The sequence below is a fragment of the Stegodyphus dumicola genome, chromosome 9 (genome assembly GCF_044657685.1).
Source record: "Stegodyphus dumicola isolate Sdum_Otavi_A_Nest chromosome 9, ASM4465768v1".
NCBI classification, from domain to species: domain Eukaryota; kingdom Metazoa; phylum Arthropoda; class Arachnida; order Araneae; family Eresidae; genus Stegodyphus; species Stegodyphus dumicola.
Window position 1 is genome coordinate 180,336,211 of NC_140776.1, and position 23,227 is coordinate 180,359,437.

A 23,227-nucleotide genomic window follows, 5' to 3' on the forward strand; every position below is an offset into this window, starting at 1 on the left:
CGGTTTTGAAGTTTTTAAACTTGTCATATTGCCACATTTTTGGATTTTAGAATTATTATTTGGTCATTTTTTCATTAACAATGATTAAAGTTACTGAGAAGAGTCAAGCAATGAAGAAGAGAGTTAGGATCACCATGGAAATGAAAAGGAAATTTTTAAAAGTATGGAGATAATATGTGTATTCTGGACCTGACTGTTGTGAATGCCGAAAACAACAGTATCTTTATAATGAAAAACAGACATTATTAAATTGGCTAATATTGCAAAGAGGCTGAAATCAATTACCAAACACAAATCAGAGATATTAGAGCATGTTGAGAAATTATTTTTGATTTGGATAACGTGAAAACAGTCTGCTGGTAATGGTATATGAGAGACAATAATTTACAATAAGACAAAACTATTACGTGCTGCCTTTTGAGAAATAAGGCAGGAATAAGCCAAGAAGGTGAATGTTTAACCATTTCAGTAGCGGTATATAAAATAATTGTAAAATTTTGCATGAATTGGTAACTTATGAACTCAAAAAAACAATGGAGACTTTTAAAAAAATCTAGAGTGAAATCCTGAATTTTGAGAGTTGTATATTTTATACTTGTGCCCCAGTAAGGCATTTTTGTTCCATGCAGCTGCCAGTTGTTAATTTTTGTTTTTTAATCTATTTTTGCATACTTTTGATGTGTGTCTATAGAAATTGCTGCTTAAATATAGTCTGAAGTCAGAAAGTTCCAAAATTTTTCTAGAAATTTAAAATTTTTGAAAAGTTTGTTTTTAGGCACATTGTTGATGCCATCCAGTTTAACAAACGTATGTAAAATCTATATAAAAAACTTTGAAAGTAATTTAAATGCAGTATTATTATGTTATCAAAAAAATTTAGTAAACGTAACACTGCATGAGTAAACCATATCAAGCTCTAAGTGAACTAGTGTAATGTTACAAGGAAATGTAACTCAGCTCAGAAATTAAGGTTACATTTTTGAAATTATTATATTTTATGCTTTAGATAATATAGAAAAAGAACATGCTTCCTGCTATGATAGCAAGACCCCCTGATTAATTATACTTGGATTATATGTCAGTCTAATAGGTTTATGTACGAGATGTGAATAAAAATAATAAAAACTTGGACAGTATGGTCTTCATGCAAGAATCACATTTATTCCTTAGTGTTGATATAATATTTTTTTTTTTTTTTTTTTTTGTGTGTGTGTGTGTGTGATATTGCGGTTGAATCTGAAAACCTTCTGTTTTTTTTTAAAGATTTTTCTACATTTTTCAATTTTTAAGATATTTTGAGGTTTTGTATATTTTTGCCTTGTTGCTAAGTGCGAACTGAATTAATTGAATGAGAAGTATATCTCTGATGAAATTCGAGGAAATAAGTTTAAATGAAATACAGCAAAAAAAAAAAAAAAAAAAAAAAAAAAAAAAAGTGTATAATTTAGTATTCTGTACAAGCGAAAAGTGGTGTGCACATCAGATTTTTATGAAGTTTTATTCTTGGACAAGAATGATTTTCACTTGTGAAAAGAGTGTGGGGGAGTATATTATAAAAATGGCTTGGATTGGGAGTAGAGATGGTATATAATGAATAATTTGCAAAGTGATTAGAGGATTAATTATATTTTTGAATTTTTAATTTTGTTAAAGTAGGTAAAAAGTGTTCAAATAATTCCATTTTTATTATATATATATATATATTTTTTTACAAATGGCAGGCACTTGCCTGTAACGGCATTGGCCACTCCTAAGGCGAAACAGTGACCATTTTATTATGGAAGTGCCTAATAGGCGGCCACCGTTACCTCCTATTTTTAGACAGTTTTACATTCGAACCCGGACACTTTGATATTGCAGTCAGGCTCCCCTAACCACTATAACGTCTGGGCAGCTAATTCCATTCTTATAATTGAAATGAAATTTAGAGTTTATATATAACAATAGTTACCGTTTAATGTGACCAGGTTTGTCCACAACTATTTTGATAGCATTAAACAAGAAAAAATATCCTTCAGAACACCAATGAAATTTAACTAATTTAATAAGAAATAAGAATACAACAAGAAACATATAATAAATACATTCACAGAATTTCAATTGATGAAATGCTAAAATTTGCTTATGAACTTATATAAACAGTTCATAATGTGTTTAACCAATGCTGTATTCCTAATCTTAATATTCGGAGGGCATCCTTCATTCAATGTAAGAGAACATGCAAATGTGAAATTAGGCAAAAAAGTACTTTAGTTTGGCATAGTTTTATTATTAGTATTATTTTATTTAAAGGTGCAGGAAGAAAGAAAAATTTCTCAAAATCTTAGCCAAACTCAGGTTGCTTTTTTGCCCATCTCTAAATGGTTGACTAAGATTGAAACCAAGCTCTTTGGCTACATAATCCCTTACTTGGCAACATTTTTCTGATGATTTTTGTAATTTATTTTGACCTTATTTGGTGACTTTATCTTATTTACCAACTTTATTTCAGTATCTATAATGCTTTGGCTAAACTTTGGCAAATAAAATTTGATCACCAAATTAACCAACTTGTTAATCACAATAAGTGATATACTTCCCACGTTTTTGTATACAAACGAGCGGGACTTTAGCAATTTGATAATGTTAAGAGGTGTGCATTTATTATACCATAATGTTTAGAAACTTTATCGTTCTCTGTTTTGTTTGGACATGTATCTATTGATAGAATTATTTTTTTTTCACAGAATCGTTTTCAAGGACAACCAGATATTTATAAACAATTCTTGGGAATTCTTCATACATATCAACAAGAACAAACAAATTTGAAAAAAGATGTAAGTCCTTGTTTATTTTTCTAAGTATGTTTATGTATATATACATAAAGAAATCATTTAATTTTTGCCATATTAGGTATTACAGTTGGCTTGCTCTATTTAATACGAGCACCTTTTTTACATGTTTTTCTTAACATTAGTTCATATTGCTTCTGGACTGATTTATGGTTATGAATCATTTTTATGGAAGCGAGACGTTTAAGCGAAGCTAACATTAATGTAGATATTTTTAAGGGTCTACTTTGAAATCAATTTTTCAGAACCAATAAGGCTTAAAAAAAACTTTTTTTTTATTTAATGTAAATGCACATATTGTTTATTACTTAAACAATTCTGGCGTTGGTAGCATACTTCATACAAGTAGAATAATTCTTCCATTAAGATATTCAGAATCTTCATAAATCCCCCTTTGGGCTAACGTTTAAGGCCACATGTGGTCATGTAAAACACTGATGATTATTTGAAGTGATTTTGAATCCTTGCAAACGAGCTCTCATACATTTATGACTAAGGGTACTTTGGGGACGGAAAGAATGCTCTGATTAGTTACATGTGCTGTGCATTTCAGTGAACCCCAAACTCTCATTATAACTAATATTTGCTTTAACCCTCCCTCTCCCCCAAAAAATAATAATTTAGTATTTGCTCTTTCAGTAAATGTCTAATTTTCAGCAAAGTACTCATATGCAATCAAGGGCAGACTACCAAACACGGTGATCGGTAGTAGGGAAGAAATTCTAATCTGTGCTCTGTGAGTCTTGGTGCAGAGATCTGCTATGCTAAATGTGTTAGAAGGTGGAAGATCTGTGGAACATTATAAAGAGTCAGTCATGATATCCCAGTCCATTTCCATGTTACACAAATCCATCAAGGAGTATATATTTTTAAATTTATGTATTGAATTTTTTTATTCTATTTATTTGTCTTCTGCAAATAAGACAATCTTGCTATAATTTATTAATCGTAAAGTTAATAGTATATGTATAAAAAATAAAATTGTCTGTAAAATAAGGATGTGACCATTTATATTAAAGTTTGTGAACTTTTAAGTTGCATACTGATATTAAAACATCCTATCTCTTATTACTAAAACATTATGTAATAGGATTACCTAATGTTTTAAGTTTTTATAGTGATAAATGCTAAAAAGAGTAGGCATAAAAAATTTATTAGGTATTGGATTCACTTGTCAAAACCTATTGCATATATTGGAACTGGTCAGCAAGGGCATGGGGGAATTCAAAATTGAACTCTGAAGGGGGAAAATAATAATAATAATAATAATAATGTTTTTTTTTTTTTTTTCGTATTTGATACTAAAAATGGAAATTATTAGCCCAAAAACGTTGAAACACATTTTTGCATTGTTTCACATTTCATTTAAGTCTATTGCCGTTCAGCAAAATGTAAGAAAATATTTATCTTTCAAATTTAATGTCTGCTATTAATGAGTAACTTATATTAAAAAAACAGTAGATGCAGTTCTTTAGTAATTCCCCCCTTTTAATCTGGTTGATTTAAATAAAAATGCCAATAATTCATGATATATCTGATTAAAAGCATTCAATATTTTTATAGAACATTGTTATACATATATTTTTTAAAAAAGTATTTCTTAAAAATACATAACCTAAAAAGGTATTTCTAAAAATAGAGAAAACAAACAGCAGAGCAAAAATAGGATGCTTTTATTGGAATTACAAACTATAGCTTTTTTTTTTTTTGAAGGACAGTATCGCGAAGCACAATCTCCTGATGACGACAACACTCACTGTTGCCAGAACTTATCTAAACTATATATTATATTATTATTATTTTTATTAACATACTTTAATACTTCCCCTTGTAAAAAAAAAATAATAATAATAAATTAAAAGAAAAGAGTCACAAAAGTCCCATCTTGTCACAAAGAATTAACAGTCTCGGTTTAAATAAAGGTTTAGTCATTATGTCAGCAACTTGCGCCTCTGTAGGTACCTGCTGCACAATGATTTCCTTTTCTAGAACTTTCTCTCGTATGAAAAAGTGCTTGATATCAATGTGTTTTGTGCGTCGATGAAACTCCGGGTTTTGTGACAGTCTCACTGCAGCGGCGTTGTCTACTTGAATTACTGGAGTTTTACGTAACTTGGTTACATCACTAAATAGTTGCTTTAACCAAATTACTTCTCTAGAACATTCACTAGCTGCAATTACTTCTGCTTCAGTCTTCGAAGTTGCGACAACTGATTGCCTTTGGCTAATCCATGATATAGCTCCACCACTATATAATATCACTACTCCACTCATTGATTTTCCTGTTTCTTGACAGCCTCCAAAATCTGCTTCACTATAACATTCTAGAATTCCTGGTTTGTATTTATTCTTGTATGTAACACCTTTAGTTAGAGAACCTGCTATATATCTGAATACACGTTTCACTTTTTTCCAATCATCTTTCGAAGGATTTTCTAGGTAACGTGATAGAATGCCAACACAGTAAGCTAAATCTGGTCTTGTGCCTAACATAAGATACATTAAAGCTCCTACAGCTTCTCTATAAGGAAAAATTTCTCTGTTTGATTTATCTTCCTTTTTCTTTTCAGTTAGACCTTCCTTCAGGATAGGAGTTGACACTGGCTTGCAATCTTTCATCCCAAATTTTTGAAGAATTTTTCTTGCATAAGCTTGCTGACTAATTTTAATACTTCCATCTTCAAGATGTTTAATTTCAAGTCCAAGAAAGTATACTGCTGGTTTAGTTGTGATTCTAAATCTCGACTTCAATTCTCTGAGAAATTTTTCAGATTCTTGTAGATCTGTTGATGCTACTAAACCATCATCTACATATAAACATACGATTAGCTTCTTGCCGTTATTGTTTCTTATATATAAGCATGGATCAGCTTCACTTGTCTTAAAGCCCAGCTGTGAGACAAAATCTCCAAAATATTTATTCAAGCAGCGTGATGATTGTTTAAGTCCATACAAACTGCGTTTCAACTTACAGACTTTCTTCGAACCATCACTATATCCTTCTGGTTGCTGCATGTATATAGATTCTTCAAGTTTTCCATATAAAAATGCTGAACCGACATCAAACTGAGAAAGATGCATTTTCTCATTGGCTGCGATGCTCAAAACTGAACGAATAGTTCCTAACTTTGTTACTGGACTAAACGTTTGATCATAATCAACTCCAAAACGTTGAGTACATCCTTTGGCAACAAGTCTAGCCTTGGATTTATCAATAGATCCATTAGGATTCCTTTTGATCTTATAAACCCACTTGCATGGTATAGCTTTAGCATCTTTTGGTAATTTTTCTAAACTCCATGTTTCATTCTCTGTCAATGATTTCATCTCTGAATCCATAGCTTCTTTCCAATTAACACTTTGCTTACAGTTGATCGCTTCTTCATAAGATTCAGGTTCTTCAGAATCAATAATAAAAGCTTCACTTATCATTATATAATCTTCAAAACGCTTTGGCTTTCTCAAGTCAGCTCTATCGCTTAGGAATCTTGACTGTGCATTATTTTGCAAATTAATATCTTCACATTCTTCTCTTTCAGAATATTCTTCTGATACATTTCCAGATATTTCTTTGTTGTACTCTTTTTCTGAATTATCTTCTTCACAAAGAAACTTTTCTGACTTATCTTTTTCTGAATTTTGTTGATGTTCAGAGCCAGAAATTAGGCTATCTTGATCTTGAATAGGTAACTGCACCCTTTCTTCACAATATGTGAGCTTTTCGTTAAATATAACATCCCGTGAACAGATCACACTATTGGTTTCTTTGATCCATAATCGGTATCTTTCGTCTCCATCATAACCAATTAAATAAGCTTTTGTAGCCTTATTATCCATTTTCCTTCTTCTTTGTTTAGGAATATGGGCATAACACACAGATCCTACTATACGAAGATGCTTAATTCGAGGTTTCTTTTTAAACCATAGCTCATAAGGACTCATGCCTTCTACTGATGATTTGCCAGTTCTGTTTAGTACATATATGGCAGTGTTGACTAGTTCAGCCCACATTGCTGCAGGAAAATGAGCGTCAGAATTTGAGTACTTAAATGTTCTTGCCATTTCGATTATTGTACGTATGTCTCTTTCACTAGAGCCATTTTGTTCAGGAGAATAAGGTGCTGTTAGTCTTTGAGTTATACCTTCAGAATGAAAAATAGCACGCACTTTGTCATTGTCAAACTCGCCTCCATTATCGCTGAGAAATTATTTGACTGGATGTCCTAAAATTTTAGCGTGTGCAAGCATGTGTTGTAACATATTTACAACAGCAGATTTTTCCTTGATAAAATACCCATAATGAAACTTTGTGTAGCTATCTTTAAACACAACTAAGTATCTTTTCTTCTGGAAAGATTCATCAAAAGGTCCACAGACATCAGCTGAGATTAATTCACCAGGCTTGCTGGCTGGCTTTCTTATGCCAAATGGTAAACGGTGTGCTTTGCCAAAAATGCATGGTTCACAAAATTTTCTTTCAAATGGGATTTTAATTCCTAATTCTTTCTCAAGCATGTTCTTAATGTGACGTTTATCTTGATGCCCCCATCTCTGATGATATAACTCTAACAAGGAATTGTCTGCTTCAGCAGCATGCACTTCTATAATTTTATCAGGCATAATAGGTTCGATAGCTGCCTTGTATAAAGTACCATATACTTTGCGAGTTCCAAAAAGCACTACTTGACCATTAACCTTTAACCAGCATTCTGTAACTGTTGAAATAAATTTACTATTTGGATTTCTATCTTGAGCAGCAAGTAAAGAAAATAAATTTCTGTTTATCTCAGGGACATACCAAACATCTTTAAGGTAAATTCTTTGGATTTTACTACCAATAGTTGTTTTGACACATATTGTACCTTTACCAAGAGCAACTAAAGTTTCTTTTCCAGCAGCCTTGATGTTACAGGGACTATCAAACTTCATAAAGTCAGTAAAGTATGTGAAACAATTCATGATATGTCTTGTAGCTCCACTATCAATCCAAAAAGATGTTTGATCAGTCTTAGCCTCTTCGTCAATGGACATCAGTATTACACTGCCTGTATTTCCTTCATTGGTTTTCGTCAACCTATTCTTGGGTGGTCTTCCATCAGCAATCCACTGTTTACAATCTTTTACCCAGTGTCCTTTCTTTTTGCAATAATTGCAAATATCTTTTTTTCTTGATTTTCTTCTGAATTTGTCTTTTTTTATATTGCTTTTGTTTTTCAGATTTTGACATTACTAATGCCGCTTGTTCATTTGTATTGCCTTTCTCATGACTTTTAAATTCTCTTTCATGAGAGCAAAGCTGTGCTGTTAACTCATCAACTGTTCTTTTGTCTTCACCCAAGAGTAACCAACTTGACTTAAACAAATGGTATTGTTCTGGTAAGACATCTAAAATCTTGCAATTGAGTAGCATGTCAGGTAACTTATTTTCATTTTTCTTTTCAAGTCCTGAATTCAACTCATTCCATAAGTTTTTTAATTTGGAAAGATGAGCCGCCATATTATCTTTTTCATTCCACTTGAATTGAAAAAATTGCATGCATATATTATACAATTGATTTTCTGATGATGCTTCAAATAACTTATGTAATTCCAACCACACTTCTCTAGCAGTCTGAAATCTCATAACTTTTTGCAGAGTTTCTTCCGTCATGGAATTCGTTAATACCATCATAGCACTAGTGTTTGCATTTTGAAACTTCTTAACAGCTTCATTATATTTCTCTTGTTCAGCAATCGGAGCATCTACAGGAAGAATTTCTGGTTTCACTATAGTTCCTTCTATAATTTCTAAAGCACCAGGATGATAATTTAAAACAAATTTTATCCTGTATTTCCATATAAGCCAATCGCTTTCACCTGATAAAGGCTTTACTTGGACCTTAGATAATTCTATACTTTGATTTCTAAACAACTTTCAATTGCTATAACGAAAACAAAACACTTACTTGATTAGGCTTAACGAGTTCCGTTTCTTCGAGAAAACACCAATTCAAAACATTTGACGCAATATGGGAGTTTGCTTGACCCATAACCTAAAAAAGTATTTCTTAAAAATACATAACCTAAAAAGGTATTTCTAAAAATGGAGAAAACAAACAGCAGAGCAAAAATACGATGCTTTTATTGGAATTACAAACTATAGCTTTTTTTTTTTTTTTTGGAAGGACAGTATCGCGAAGCACGATCTCCTGATGACGACAACACTCACTGTTGCCAGAACTTATCTAAACTATATATTATATTATTATTATTTGTATTAACATACTTTAATATTTTTTACTTCTGAAATACGCAGAAGATGTAGACACATAATGTTATTGACGTATAATGTAAATGATATTGATCTAGTATCCTATAAAATGTTTCTGTTGTCGACCTGGGCCTGTATTGATAAATTTGTACTGATAAGCTATGTTTAAAAGATTCTTTTTGAACATGTTTAAGTCTGAAGCCTTTCAGATTTTTTTTATTTTTTAAGTGAATTTTTGAATAACTGTGTAGTATATTTAACAGTATACATTTATTTTAAATATTGAGAAACACATCAGATTATACTACATTTTATTATGTATGAGTCTTATGAGTTTTTATACCAAAAAGTTCTTAGTTTAGGATAGGTAACCTTAAAGGTAGTGGTTTGATTTATATCAAGATAGCAGTTAGGCAACAAAACATGCAGTGTGTGTCTTAGTACATGGCATTTTAAATCTGTTGTAGCTGCAAAATAGTTTTTTAGTGCTGTTTTGGGAAACAGCCACTTGCAAAATGATCCTTTTTGTACAGTCGCATCATGATTCCTGATGTCTAGTTGGAAACATTCTTTATTATCTGAAAGGTAACTGATGAAGCTTATTTTGTAGGGGGGGGGCACTTCTTATTTTCTAATAAAAATTGTCACAAGGACCTTTTTCTATTGTAAAACTGCTTAAAATATCTTTTTGATGATCCTGTGTTGTTTATTTATTGCAATATGGAGTTGATCTATTGCTTTGTATATTATGTGTGGAAATTAGTAACTGGAGGGAAAAAGGTTCAAAGGACTGTGATGTTTAAAATGTGAATAAACAAGGTTAAAATAAATTGCTAAATTTTAGGGGGGCACTTTTTAAATTACTGAAGCAAAGTGGAATGCTGAATATGTAATGTGTTAAGTTTAGCTGTCTTTCAGTACAGTGGTGCTTCCAAGATACCGTACATTCTCCACTTCTGGATTTTAAGCTGGGCTCAGCAATATAGCATCCCAGCACTGTTAATGGCCATATCAAGCAGAGTATTTACGTGTAGCAGTATGAATGTAAAATTCATTTTACTTCAAGATTAAGGTTTGGGGTAAGCTTAATGCATATGATATATGGAGTACAGTATGTAATGCTATTCTTATGGCAAAATTTTTATAAACTATTTAGGACTAAAAAATAAAATTTACTTAATATTGCTTGACTATAAGTTTTAGTCAAGAAGTTGCAAAGTGGTAAAAGTAGAATATATTATTCAATTGTATATCTATATCTATCTATATATATTTTTAAATGATGATTGGCTGCATTCATTCTGTGAGAATAACTTATAATCACTTTTTGGAAGGGTGTGCATTCAGGAACAAAATCTTTAACAGAAGCTGAAGTATTTGCTCAGGTTGCAAAGCTATTTCAAAATCAAGAAGATTTACTCCAAGAGTTCGGACAATTTTTACCTGATGCGAATGGAGCTGCTAATGTTCTAATAGGATTGGTAGGTTTTACTTTTATGTATTTAAAATATTGATTAATGAAAGTTTCTCAAATATTTGAATTGCAAGACTGTTGATGTTCCAATTTTAATTAGGTAGCTTTTTAATATATAATTATTATGTATTACCCATATGGAGCTGAACCCTATGTCTGCACATGGGTGAAAAGCCATTTTGTTTGCAGAAAAGGTCATGTTTGGCCAATATGTGTTGAATATTTCATGTTTTGGTATAACCTTGCTGCAAATTTATGTTGTAAATACCGTATCGGCTGTAGGTATCCTCTTGTCTCCCAACGTAAGCTGAACATTTGCAGTAAATAATAAAGCAATAATGCCAATTGTACATGGGTGTGGAAATACTAAAAACATTACCTTCCTTTCCTAAAATAGGAATCAAACTTTCTTAGCATGCTTTTATTTGGAGGTCTAACACTGGTGGGTAATTTAAGTAAATTTATTTTATTATTGAAGGTTTTTTAGTATTTTCTTTACACTCATCAGTGCCCTTTTTTAATAGTAAATGAGCATCATAAGTCTCTAGTTTTTTATTTAATATAAATAATTTTTTGCTGTATATTCAGTTCTTTTAGAATAATTTTGTGTTTATTCTGAGAATATGCTTAATTTATCCACAACGTTTGAAACATTGAATTCCAGTTTAAACAAATCAGTTAACTAATATTCTAGGCCATGGGTGAGCATTATTGCATTAATAGTAATTAAACAGATTTTGTAAAAGTAACCCAAGAGAATTTTTTTATTTTTAAAATGGAAAAAGGTACAAAGGGATATAAAACTCTTTTAATAAATCCACCGTTTCAGCTCTAGCAGTTTTTGCAAACTGCACATCAGTGTTATTAATCCACCATATGTGTGGAGTTTAATTATAAGGCTAGTGTAGAAATTTCTTTTGAAGAAAATATGGGAGTTTTGTTATCAGCATATTTTTTCCTCCTAATGTAAGGGTATAAAAATTATTCTAAAAGTAATTTAATTTGATATGATTTTTTTTAAACATAGAATGTTTTCATATGTTTTTATACAAGTTCTTTATTTCCTTAAACAGATTTTGCATCGCCATCAATTTTCATCCTTTCCTTTTCATATGTCCTGGCATTTTCTGTGTGTGTAAATATATTAAAAAATATAATAGTATTCAAGAAATCCTGATTAAATCATTCTTGAGGAATCATTTAATTAGTTATACTTGGCTTTTGATTTACTGGGCATGTACAGGAACAGCGTCCTTTATTATCACAGAATTACAATTAACTTGTGGGCAATTACAAAAACACAGCAAAAAAGGGAAAACCCATATTGTAATTAAAAGAGAAATACTGTTAATATTTTCATGTAGTTTATTTGGTTGCCTAAATTAAATATATTCAAAACTGAACATGTTATAAAAGGCAGAAAAATGAGCATTATTGAAATGGCATTAAAGAATGACATTCACGTGAGAACTTTAATAATGTAACCAAGTTTCATACAAATGATAGCTTCTGATAGTAATTTTTCCATTGTTCCACCATAAGTAAGCTCCTTCCTCAGCAAGAGCCATGTAATCTGCATTTAGTAAATAAAGGGTTAATTGTATGTGCGAATGGTCCAAATTTAATGTAAGTATTAGAAAGGGTAAAATGTAAGCAAAATGTGAAGGTATGACCTTCAAAATCCTGCAATCTGGTCAACTCTTAAGCCCAAGGTATGCAAACTTTCGAAGTTCTACTATACCTTTAAGTTCAAAAGTTTTGTTTATAATTATCTGAAAAAAATATCTTGTGTAGACATCCTTGTACAGTTAGTTTCTTGAATTTCATAGATTGAGAGATATTTCGCATTCAATTAATTCAGTTCTTACTTCACGGCAAGACAAAAACACATACATACAGATTAACCAAAGGCATAAAAACCTTAACCAGAACATAAGAACAAAGTAATTCAATCACTTTGAAAGCAAAAAATGCATAATATACCTTTACTAACCTAAAGGAATAAACAAAGTGAGCTCACCGAACTGGCTAACAAAGTGGATATATCTAGATGTGTGTGTTTATATATATATATATATATACATACATACACATACACATGCACACTCTTACACACGCAACTACTTGTTATAGTTTTCCTATATACAAAATTTCTAGGTCCTATGGGTAGTCATTTTTGAGTTTTGTGAGATACATAAGTCATGAAAAAAATCTCCTGACTATATTTTAAATCCATTTTACAATCTGTTTTGGAAAAATAATTCCTTTATTCTCTCTGTATGTACAGGTGTCATGTAAAAACATTATTCAAATAGATTTGAGAGAGGTCGGAATGTTTATTTTCATTGACATATGATACTCGAAATTTCTCACAATTATGATATTTCGTACGAGGAAGTAAAAATTATTATTTTAGATATAGTGGTATTCATCTTGTGGATTTTGCAGTGGCCTGTCATTCAATAGGTTTTAGTGAACTTAAGATCAACTTTTCTAATGACTTGTAAAATGTATATTTTATTTCTGGAAACCTCCTAAATAAATAAATAATGAAAATAATACAAAGTTAAAGAAATCGTTGTTGACTGCAAAACCTGTTACGCTACCATGTTTTGTGGAATCCAAATGTTAAGAAATCATTATCATCAATGAAATGTGCCGTGCTGACAGATAATTAAAACAAAACAAATTGAAATGGTTTTTGCACTCATATAATAATTAACCTTCCAGCACGCGCGTATGTGCAAAATGTACGACAAATTCAGTTTTTAATGTATGTTTTTCGCCTATTGAAGTTGAGGCATCTGAAGGTCGTTTGTATTCCTCGCTTCTACCCTTCCCCACATCATGGAATGTGCCAAGAGGAAGTCATTTGATTTTTTTTAACTGGGGTTTTGTGCTATTATGTGGCAGCTTTTTCATAACAGTTACGACACGCGCATGGTCGTGTTTTAAAATTCGGAAAATATTTTTATTCCCAAATATTTTGTAATTTTGTGTTATTAATTGCCATGTATTATTTTAATTTGAATACATTTAGCTCTGTAAATTTTATATCGGTTTTCATAGTAAAAAAAATATGTGCAACCAGCTGATTTTGCTCAGATTCGTCAAGAATTATCTGATGAAGAAAAGGAAGATAAGGAAACCTTTGAATGGGAGAACAATAGCGATTTCCATTCCTTATTTTCTTTTATTTCTATTTTTTAGAAATAAATAAAAGCGTTAAAGTTAGTTTAAAGGGCGTTTTTGTAACCAGTAAGAAGTAAATTTCTTTGCAAAAGTAAGTAATGCTAAACATACTTTTTTTCCTACCAAGGTGTTTTCCTTTTTTATTGTCTTTACTTGTCTTTGGTGAATATTAAAATTAGCTTTGATTTTAAAATATAATTATTAAATAATAAATTTAAAATTTTCTATAATGAAATACATCATTGCATTTCCATCTCACTAACATACGAACTTAAAAATAATTTACTTATATTTGAATGTTGATGTCATTTGTATTTTGCAATAATAATATTAATATTTTATTTCTTAATAAATTTATTATCAATATTAACTCATTTCTGTCGTTTTTTGTTCCAAAAATGGGAAAACAACGGATGTCGTAAAAAATCCTACGTGCATGCTCATGTAAAATTGCCAAACGCGCGTGCTGGAAGGTTAAATGCATATTTTTTTTCTAGCAACCTCGTATATCAGTGACTTATGAAATAATGCAAGTTTAAAAAAAAAACCTTCGTTGCTTGCTAAATTTTTGCACTAACAAATAAGTGAAACAAATTCAAATGACCTTTTCATTTATAATTCATATAGACTTGTCAAATAATTTAATGAATGTTTTATTTCTAGCAACCTCCTAAATCAATGAATAATGAAAATAGTGCAAGCGTAAAAAAACCATCATTGCCTGCGAAACCAGTTGCGCCAACAAATAATCAAACAAAACAAATTCAAGCTATTAAACGGCCACCTCCACCTCTACCGTCTCCTCCAATAAAGGTATGTTAGTGGTATGGGTAATTTTTGATGAATTTGCCTGTACATATTTATTTTTATTTAATTATATATGTATATTTTTATAGAAACCAAAGATGACAAGTTTGAAAGATGTAACTCTGTCAGAAGCTGGCAAATATGGAACTTTAAATGAATTTGCATTTTTTGATAAGGTAAATTACTATTTATTTGAATTTGCATTTTTTGATAAGGTGAGTTACTAATTAAATGATTTTGCATTCTTTGATAAATGATGGTGGAATCATGGTAATTGGCCAACACGTTTTTACTAATGCAATTATGAATACTGGAATATACAGAGAGGAGATTCTTGACCTTTGTATGTCAAATTGTTTAGAGATCCAGTCAGTAGTAACTTCTTCCTAATGAATGAAAATGCTAATGGCCATCTCATACTGATTGTCTATATTTTTAATGCATTTTTACTGCTTATGCCATTTTATACATTTACACACAAGGTATACAAATTTTATAATTGTGTTTCTTATTGATAATTTTTATTCATTGGCAAACTAAATATGTAAAGGTGATATCCTTAATTTTCAAAAGGGCAAATGATTTGATTAAAAACTTATTAAAACTGAAATATTGTTTTGGGATTAACCACCACCTGAAGAAATTTAAATCAGAAAACACCTGTCTCATCTCTGTTAAAATTATCCATTATTTTTATAATTTTACGTGTGTGTGATAAGATTTACAGATATATTTAGAAATTTGTGTATTAAAATATCACACAGCTCATGATATGAAAAAATATGAATCATTTCTTAATCATATATAGTTTTAAACATTAAAACAAAAATGCTGCATTTACTACTGTTGGTCATATTTCAGTATCCCAAGCTAATTATTTTTTGTAATCATTTGAAATGAAAAATTTAAATTATATCTGAAAAGTTTAGAAATACTTGCGATGAAATGATTTTATGTCATATTTTCATTTCTTCTTCTATATCTGTTTTTTAATTTCAAGCAGAACTAAGCCTGAAATGTAAATCTCTTTTTTTTTTTATAGGTACGAAAAGCATTAAAAAGTCAAGAAGTCTATGAGAATTTTCTCAGGTGTTTGGTAATATACAATCAAGAGCTAATCTCTAGAGCAGATTTGGTTTTATTAGTCGCTCCATTTCTATCGTAAGTGTGTAGAAATATTTTCTGTAAAATCACATTTTATATGTTTTGATTTTTATGAATGTGTCCAATTATTTACTCTATGTATTGTGCAGTTAGTAGATGTACTCTGTGTAATTATTTACTCTTATGGATTTTTGCATTAATTTTTTTTTTTTTTTTTTTGAAGTGTGGTAGTTACTTGAAATTTTACCATAACATCATTTACGTGCCTGTTGACTTTATTGAACTAACCATAAAAATGATTAGCTTTAACTTTTTAGTTTTAATATAACTTGTATTAAGCAACTGTATTGTGAATTGTCTAAGCAACTATTATTTTTTTTTAGAAAATACACCGATCTTTTTAAATGGTTCAAGGATTTTTTGGGTTATAAAGAAACTAATAATAATGTTGAAATAGTTCCTAAAAAAGTTGAGACTCAGGAACGGGAAAGAGTAGTTGGAGATTTTGCTACTGAAATTGGTATGTAATTTTTTTTTTAAATTATTAAATTGTGATTGATGCAAATGCTTAAAGTTTAGCATTTGCAATATTTTCTTAGTTTGCAGCTCTCATTATTTTGATTATTTTTGTCTATAAAGTACCTGTTAGACGTGATTGACTATTAATTTTGTGATTTTTTAAAAAAGTAATAGTAATTTCTGTGGTGTTAGCTGTTATATACTCATGTCCAGAATTATCTCTACATGTATGAATTCATGGATTTCTCAGAAACTGTGAACTATAAATTTATGAGGAATAATATATAACATCATAATGCATCTTTGCGAAGGAAGAAATTTAAGAACATAGCATATGATGTAAAACTGTAGCCTAAACCACTAAAACGGTAATATACAAGGAGAGTTTAAAAAAATAACTTAGGAATTTAACATAAAAATATGATCGCCCCTGAATTAGTACTCGCATATCATGTGATTTCATGCTGGCAAGAATATTGTTAACCACAGTTTGAGGCATTAAGTTCCTGTCCTCCAGATTTCAGAAAATTTACATCTTTAGGAGGATGACCGCGTGCAACTGCTTTTCCAAGGTAGTCATAAGTTCCAGAGTTCTGGAATTGTTTCTGTAGCATAGAGATTGTCTGTCTTGAAGTATTCATACATCTCTCTGCTTCCATGATTGTCTGCTCTGCCTCCAGATGACCTACGTGATTTGCCACTTCACAGATTCTTCCAATTGATATTTTGAAGTTATAACAAACTGTTTTGAGTCCTTGCACACTAAAATCAAATGCTGTATTATAGAAATTCACTCATTTTGCGCAAAGTGCTTCATTCTTTGTTTGATTATATAAAACCATGATTTGCATACCAGAAACTGTTTGATCACTTTTGATTGGATAATACTAATTTAGGCTTGTCTTTCGCATATTTCCTGCAAAAATGAATTGCACTGATTGGATATTTCATGGAATATCATTATTTTTAGCGAGGTAAAGATAAATTTGAACATGAGTATTTTAATTGATGTAATTATCTTATCACTGAAATTATCTGTATATGATTATTAGTTTGTGAAACTGTATTAAATTTTCATAGATTATTCTTCATGTGTGAAGTATGGTGCAAGCTATCGAGCTGTTCCTAGGAATTATGTACAGCCTAAGTGTAGTGGTCGAACACAGTTATGTCGAGAGGTATTACATTTTTATAATTAGGAAATACTTTATTCTAATGATAGTAGTTGTTTTTTAAATTTCTTATTTAGATATGTGTGCATACACTGCTACAGTTGATGTAATTTTTTTAGCTCATATAAGTATTTTTTAGAAATTTTAAATTATAAATACTTAACTAAGACTTTCATATTAGATATGTGATTAATAATTTTAATGTTATTAGAGTTCACATCAAGTTATTAAAAATATTTAAATCCTGTTTAACCATTAGGATAGCTTGTTACTGGAACAGATCATTAAAAAATGAATTCATTCATCATTTGAAATATGGAGCATATTGTTCCATTAAACATGTTCTATAATAAAAACAAGTTGTAAATTAAATGATGTGATTGGTTCATTGTTTCGGTTCTTGTAATTTTATATTAATTTATAATACTTTATTCTTTTTTTCTACCCTAGGTTTTAAATGACACTTGGGTCTCCTTTCCATCATGGTCAGAAGACTCTACATTTGTAAGTTCGAGGAAAACACAGTTTGAAGAATATATATACCGGTGTGAAGATGAAAGATTTGAGGTAAAATGCCATTTTTTTATCATTTGTGACAATTTTTGGTCAAATTTATACAAAATTTCCATGTTTTGTGTAAATTTGACAAAACATGGTTTGTCATTTAAATAGTGAAGTTTTGTAAAGGTTTTTAGTTTTAATATAAGTTTGTTTTAACAAAAACCTTACTGTTAGCTGATCTAAATGAGGCAGGACACTTATTGAGAAAAAGAATAAGATAATGAGAAGGTTAATTTTTTGGAAAAAATTAGTAAATATTGGTACATAAATATTCTGCAAATTATAATTTTATTTAAATGGTAATGTCTTTGATGATATTTTGATACTTTTGTCATTTTATATTTTATAACAAGAGGCCTTGCAAGATTGGAAAGTATCAAAAATGAAAGTTTGTAGCGAACGAAAGAAACGATTTTTTTTTTTTTTTTTTTTTTTTTTTTTTTGTCATAACAAAAGTTTTCCACCCAAAACCATTCTTAATAAAAATTTTAAAGGAAAAAGAGTGAAAGCTGTACTTTTTAGTGCAGATAGTAATCACTACCTAAATCTTAAGATTTTTTTCTATCAGCGTTTTGGGAGATTTTCAAAGCCTTCGGCCTAAAATCATCATGGCCATGAGTCTGGAACCAGATCAACCTCATTTTGGATGACCTCTGCAGAATGGAAGATAGCACCAGCAAGATGTAGCTGCAAGTGTGAAAAAAAGATAGAAATCTGAAGGCACAATATAGGGACTGTATGTTGGGTCTAACAAAAAGATCCCATTTGAAGTCCATACAGAGCTACATCCATTGAATAGGAACACATGCGGTCTTGCACTATCTTGATGGAACATTGCCTGTTTACTAAGCACTGGAAATCATTTCTATGTTTTTCCTTGATAGTGGTGTAGACACGGACTGGCATCTCACTGTACACCTTACTTTCAAGAGTTTTAATTTTTTCCAAATACTCCTTGCGTATAATATCACAGAAATCCCACCAGATACAAAGCATGATCTGTTTGTTAGTCAAATTGCTCTTTGCGGCAAGGTCGATTGGGCTCACTGGGAGCAGACCAACCCTTTTTTTGGCCTTATGGTGCTGAAATAAATCCAGTTTTCATCACAAATTACAACCCACTCCAGACTTTTGCCCTTGAGTTGATATTCTAGTAAATTAGTGCAGGTCCGAACAACACCTGTCCTTATCTGCTTGAGTCAGCTCATGCTGCATGCAGAGATTGAATTTGTACATCAAGTTTATGAGACGCATAGCGCGATGAATGGACAAGGCTTTAATGTCTAACTCCTTAACAAGCTCTCAAGTAGTTGCATAATAATCTTCCATAAATTCTGGCAGGTGGACCTCATCAACATAAGTAGGCTGGCCAGAGTTTTCTGTTTCTTGAATGTCATAGTCCTTGTTTTTGAATTTTCAATACCAAACCTTCACAATGTTGTATTAAGCAACATTAGTACCTAACTCTATACACATGATTTGGTAGCATTCTCTAGCTGATTGCAACAGAACTGGAATTCACAACACAGTAATCTAAAGCAAGTCTCTTTCATTCAAATGCCAAAAATCGTTTGACGAAGTATCGCAATGATTTGTTTTTACAGACGATATTTGCTGTGGCGGGAAACATTTGTTAAAAATTTGATTTTATCAGATAACAACAATTAGTATTGTTTTTATTTAAGAAGAGAAATGAAGGTTTATATGATGTGTGCCGATCTGGATTTCAGTAAAGTCTGATCCTTTTTCTTTAAAATCGATGTGATTTGTAGAATTTGTGGTTAGTGTGTGTCGTAGATATGCACAAGTAAATATTTCTGCCTTTTTTTTTACTTCCTTGTATGAAGTAAAAAGGAAGTATTGTAATCGCAAAATGTTTCAGGCAGCATATTTCAACCAAAATATCCACAGAGTTGCCAACTCTCCCGATTTTCGACCGCTCTCCCACCAACCCGATTTACAATATATTTCTCCCGACTTTTTCTTATTCTTAATATTTCTCACGATTTTTATGGAACTTGGCTTCATACTTCGTTATATGAACAAAACAAAAAAAAAAAAAAAAAAAAAAAAGTTATTTTGGACTTCTGAAAGCAATTGAATTTTCTCTAGATTATATCTAAAATAAAACCTTGCGAATCAGATGAGAATTTCTGCTTTGTGAGTGACAGCATACGTATCCGGAAACGTCGTTCTCCAATGGGTATCGAGCTCCACTGCGTGTCATCTGGCATATATTAGCCAATGAGCACAAAGCAAGCTCAAGGCCGTTGGCCGTTATTTGGATGTTCTTTCGCTATTTCGTTCATCTTGTCCTGAGTTATGTGAGTACACGTGCCTTTGGGAAATAGTTTCAGAAATTATTGTCTTTTGTTATGTGAGAAAGGTGAAATACTCGTGCACGTTTCAAAAACCGTACACAGTTGACTTTCCTTCCATTATTTCTTCAAGGAAATGTAATAAATTTGCGATGTGTACCATCTGTCGTTGCGATTTTTCGATTTCGCATGGTGGAAGGGCAGATGTTCTCAAACATGTGTGTACACAAAAACATAAGGACAACATGAGTTGTTTTGAAAAAACGAAAAATTAAATTTTTCTTCGGAAACAAAAGACCAAAAAGTGATTAATGCTGAATGTCTGTTCTCTGCCTTTTTACTGGAGCACAACCTGCCACTGAATGCATCGGATCACGCTGCAGCTTTATTTAGAAAAATATTTCCCGATATTGAAATCGCTAAGAAATACTCAAATGCAAGGACCAAAACAGGTGCAATTGTTAAAGAAATGGGTTTGAAAAATAAATCTTCAGTTATTGATTGCATTAAAACAGCTCCGTTCTGCCTCTCTACGAAAGGAAGCAATAATACCAATTCAAAACTGTATCCAATTGTTGTTTCTTTTTTTAATCCAGAGTCTTCAGAAATTGAGTGCAGTTTACTTTCTCTCTCCACTTTAGAAGGACATTCGACAGGCTTTAATATAGCACAGCTAATTATTGAAACTTTAAAAGAAAATGCAGTCCCTCTGGATAATTCCTTAGCACTTGGTGCCGATAATGCACCAGTAATGGTAGGCTTGAAGACTGGTGTTGCTGGCATCTTAAGAAAGGCAAATTCAGATTTGCAGATTATGAGGTGCACCTGTCACCTCTTAAATTCAGCAGCTGAAAAAGGGGCAGCTTCTTTATCATTAAATGTGGATGAACACATTGTTGATATTTATTATTAGCTTGAAAGAAGTTCTAAAAGAAAGGAAAAATTGAAACAGTTCCAACAGCTGCATAATACTGAAATAAGAAAAATTTTGAAACATGTGTGTACACGCTGGCTGTCTTTAAAGAAATGCTTATCTAGAATCCTCGATCAATGGAACCCACTTCTTGAAATTTTTAAAGAAGAAGTAAATGCTCCGAGAGTTAAGATAAAAGGCTCTATTGAAAGTTATAAAGCACCTAAAGTAAATGGAGATGTAGTTACTACTTCCATTGTTAAAAATAGGTTTGAGAAAAATAAAGTAATTTCTGCATCATTCAGCAATTCAACTGGCAGTTCTCAAAATAATACTACAAAATATAAGCGTAAAGCTGATACAAATTTCTCTCAAAATAAAAAAATTGCTCAACACACGAAACATTTTCCGATTATTGTAAGTTTATCTTGTGAAGAACGAATATTTATGTTTTTTTCTTCGGACCTTAACAAAGCTTTTTGCTTTTTTTTTACAATTCATTTTGCCATCATTCGATGTTCTTAACGCAATTCTACAAAGCAGAATTCCGTTAATTCATGTTTTGCAATCAATGATTTATGATCTGTTTAAACACATTTTATCAAAGTTTGTAAAACCAGTCTGTGTTTTGTCTTGTAATTCTATATATGATGTGATTTATGGTGAAACAGAAAATCAGAAGAAAGATGAAGATTTGGTAACAGGAGCTGCAACTACAAAAGTAGTGGAAGAACTTTCAGAAGAAGACAAAAATAAGTTTTATCTTCATGTTAGAAGTAAGTTCTGTCGAGTACGTGATTACATACTACATAAATTTCCAGTCAACGATGAAGTGATTTTGCATGCTAAAGTTGCTGATGTTTCTGCTCTAGCAAATGCATCTTTTTCTGATATAAGGTACTTTTTGAACAGATTTCCTGTGTTACTTCGTTTAGTCATGAAAGATGACGATATTGATGTTGCAACTGATATACTGCAGTCGCAATTTTGCAGCTTACAATTAGAAAACTTGGATGAAGTTATAAATCAGCTGGGATTGACATCCAGTGGAGTTTAATTGGAAAATTGAAAGGTGCTGATGGAATTTTAAAATATAGTGAACTCTCTAGAATTATGTTGGCCATCTTGACAGTTCCCCATAGTAATGCAGAGTGTGAGAGGATTTTCAGTGTTGTTGCGAAAACGAGTACTAAATTTAGATCTAATATTAAATTTAATATTCCATACTAGGAAGCCATGTGGTGTACAGATCAGATTTTATTTATTTTTTTTTTTTTTTAAATTTTAGTTGGATGTTGTGCTTGAAACCAATTTATCTACTATAAGAATATTAGAAGCAGAAATGGTCAAAATAAACAGAATGACTCCTGAAGAAAAAGTTCGGTATCGTTTAGATGACACATTAGGAGGAGGTTCTACTGTGATCCAGCAGCGAGCAATAAAAAGGTAAGATGCTTTGTTGAAACTTCATTTTCTTTTAATGAATTTTTAGGTTCTTAAGGGTTCTCTTCCCTTTAAATTGTTACTTATTAAAACTTATTTTTAAAATGTAGATGAAGCACAATTCCCATTGTAGTGGTATTGAAGAATAGTAATATAATATATAGTTTTTTTACTAATACAAGATGAATCTCAAATATTTCTTCATGTTTACTTGCATTATATGATGATGTATTATAACTATGAGATGTGAGATAATGCTGTTGGAAAATCATCTCTTTGACAAGCAGATTCGTTGAATTTCTTTTTTCTTTTGGTTTTTAGGAACTACAATAGTACATCCTGTAAGAGACACCACTGTTTAAGGGACAGTTCTGTTTGTCCCGGTCCCCGTGCATGAATACTTTTTTTCCAGTTGTATTTGTTTTATACTTTTTAATGTTCGACTTGCTTTGATAGCAAAATTAGCACCAGTTGCCTAACATACCTGAAACGAATTATCGCTGTGTGTGAAGTTACCAGAGACTTGAGAATGTTAAATTAAGCCATAAGTTAGTAGTCAAAATCTACACAAATAATTTTAAAGTAAGTTGGCTTAGAATTTCTCACTGGTGTAATAATTAAATGATGGCAGCTATAATACAAA

At 31.1% G+C, this 23,227-nt stretch overlaps 1 protein-coding gene across 3 annotated transcripts in view; it reads left to right on the forward strand.

Moving 5' to 3' along the window:
* Positions 1-23,227, forward strand: part of LOC118186300 (paired amphipathic helix protein Sin3a-like) — an 88,255-nt gene that overhangs the window by 42,740 nt on the left and 22,288 nt on the right. For all 3 annotated transcript variants that reach the window (XM_085824408.1, XM_085824407.1, XM_085824409.1), the window contains 9 exons: positions 2,727-2,816; positions 10,416-10,562; positions 14,411-14,560; positions 14,644-14,730; positions 15,597-15,715; positions 16,042-16,178; positions 17,258-17,355; positions 17,800-17,916; positions 22,430-22,587. In XM_085824408.1, coding sequence (XP_085680534.1) covers positions 2,727-2,816; positions 10,416-10,562; positions 14,411-14,560; positions 14,644-14,730; positions 15,597-15,715; positions 16,042-16,178; positions 17,258-17,355; positions 17,800-17,916; positions 22,430-22,587 — 1,103 coding nt within the window. The remainder of the gene's footprint in view (positions 1-2,726; positions 2,817-10,415; positions 10,563-14,410; positions 14,561-14,643; positions 14,731-15,596; positions 15,716-16,041; positions 16,179-17,257; positions 17,356-17,799; positions 17,917-22,429; positions 22,588-23,227) is intronic.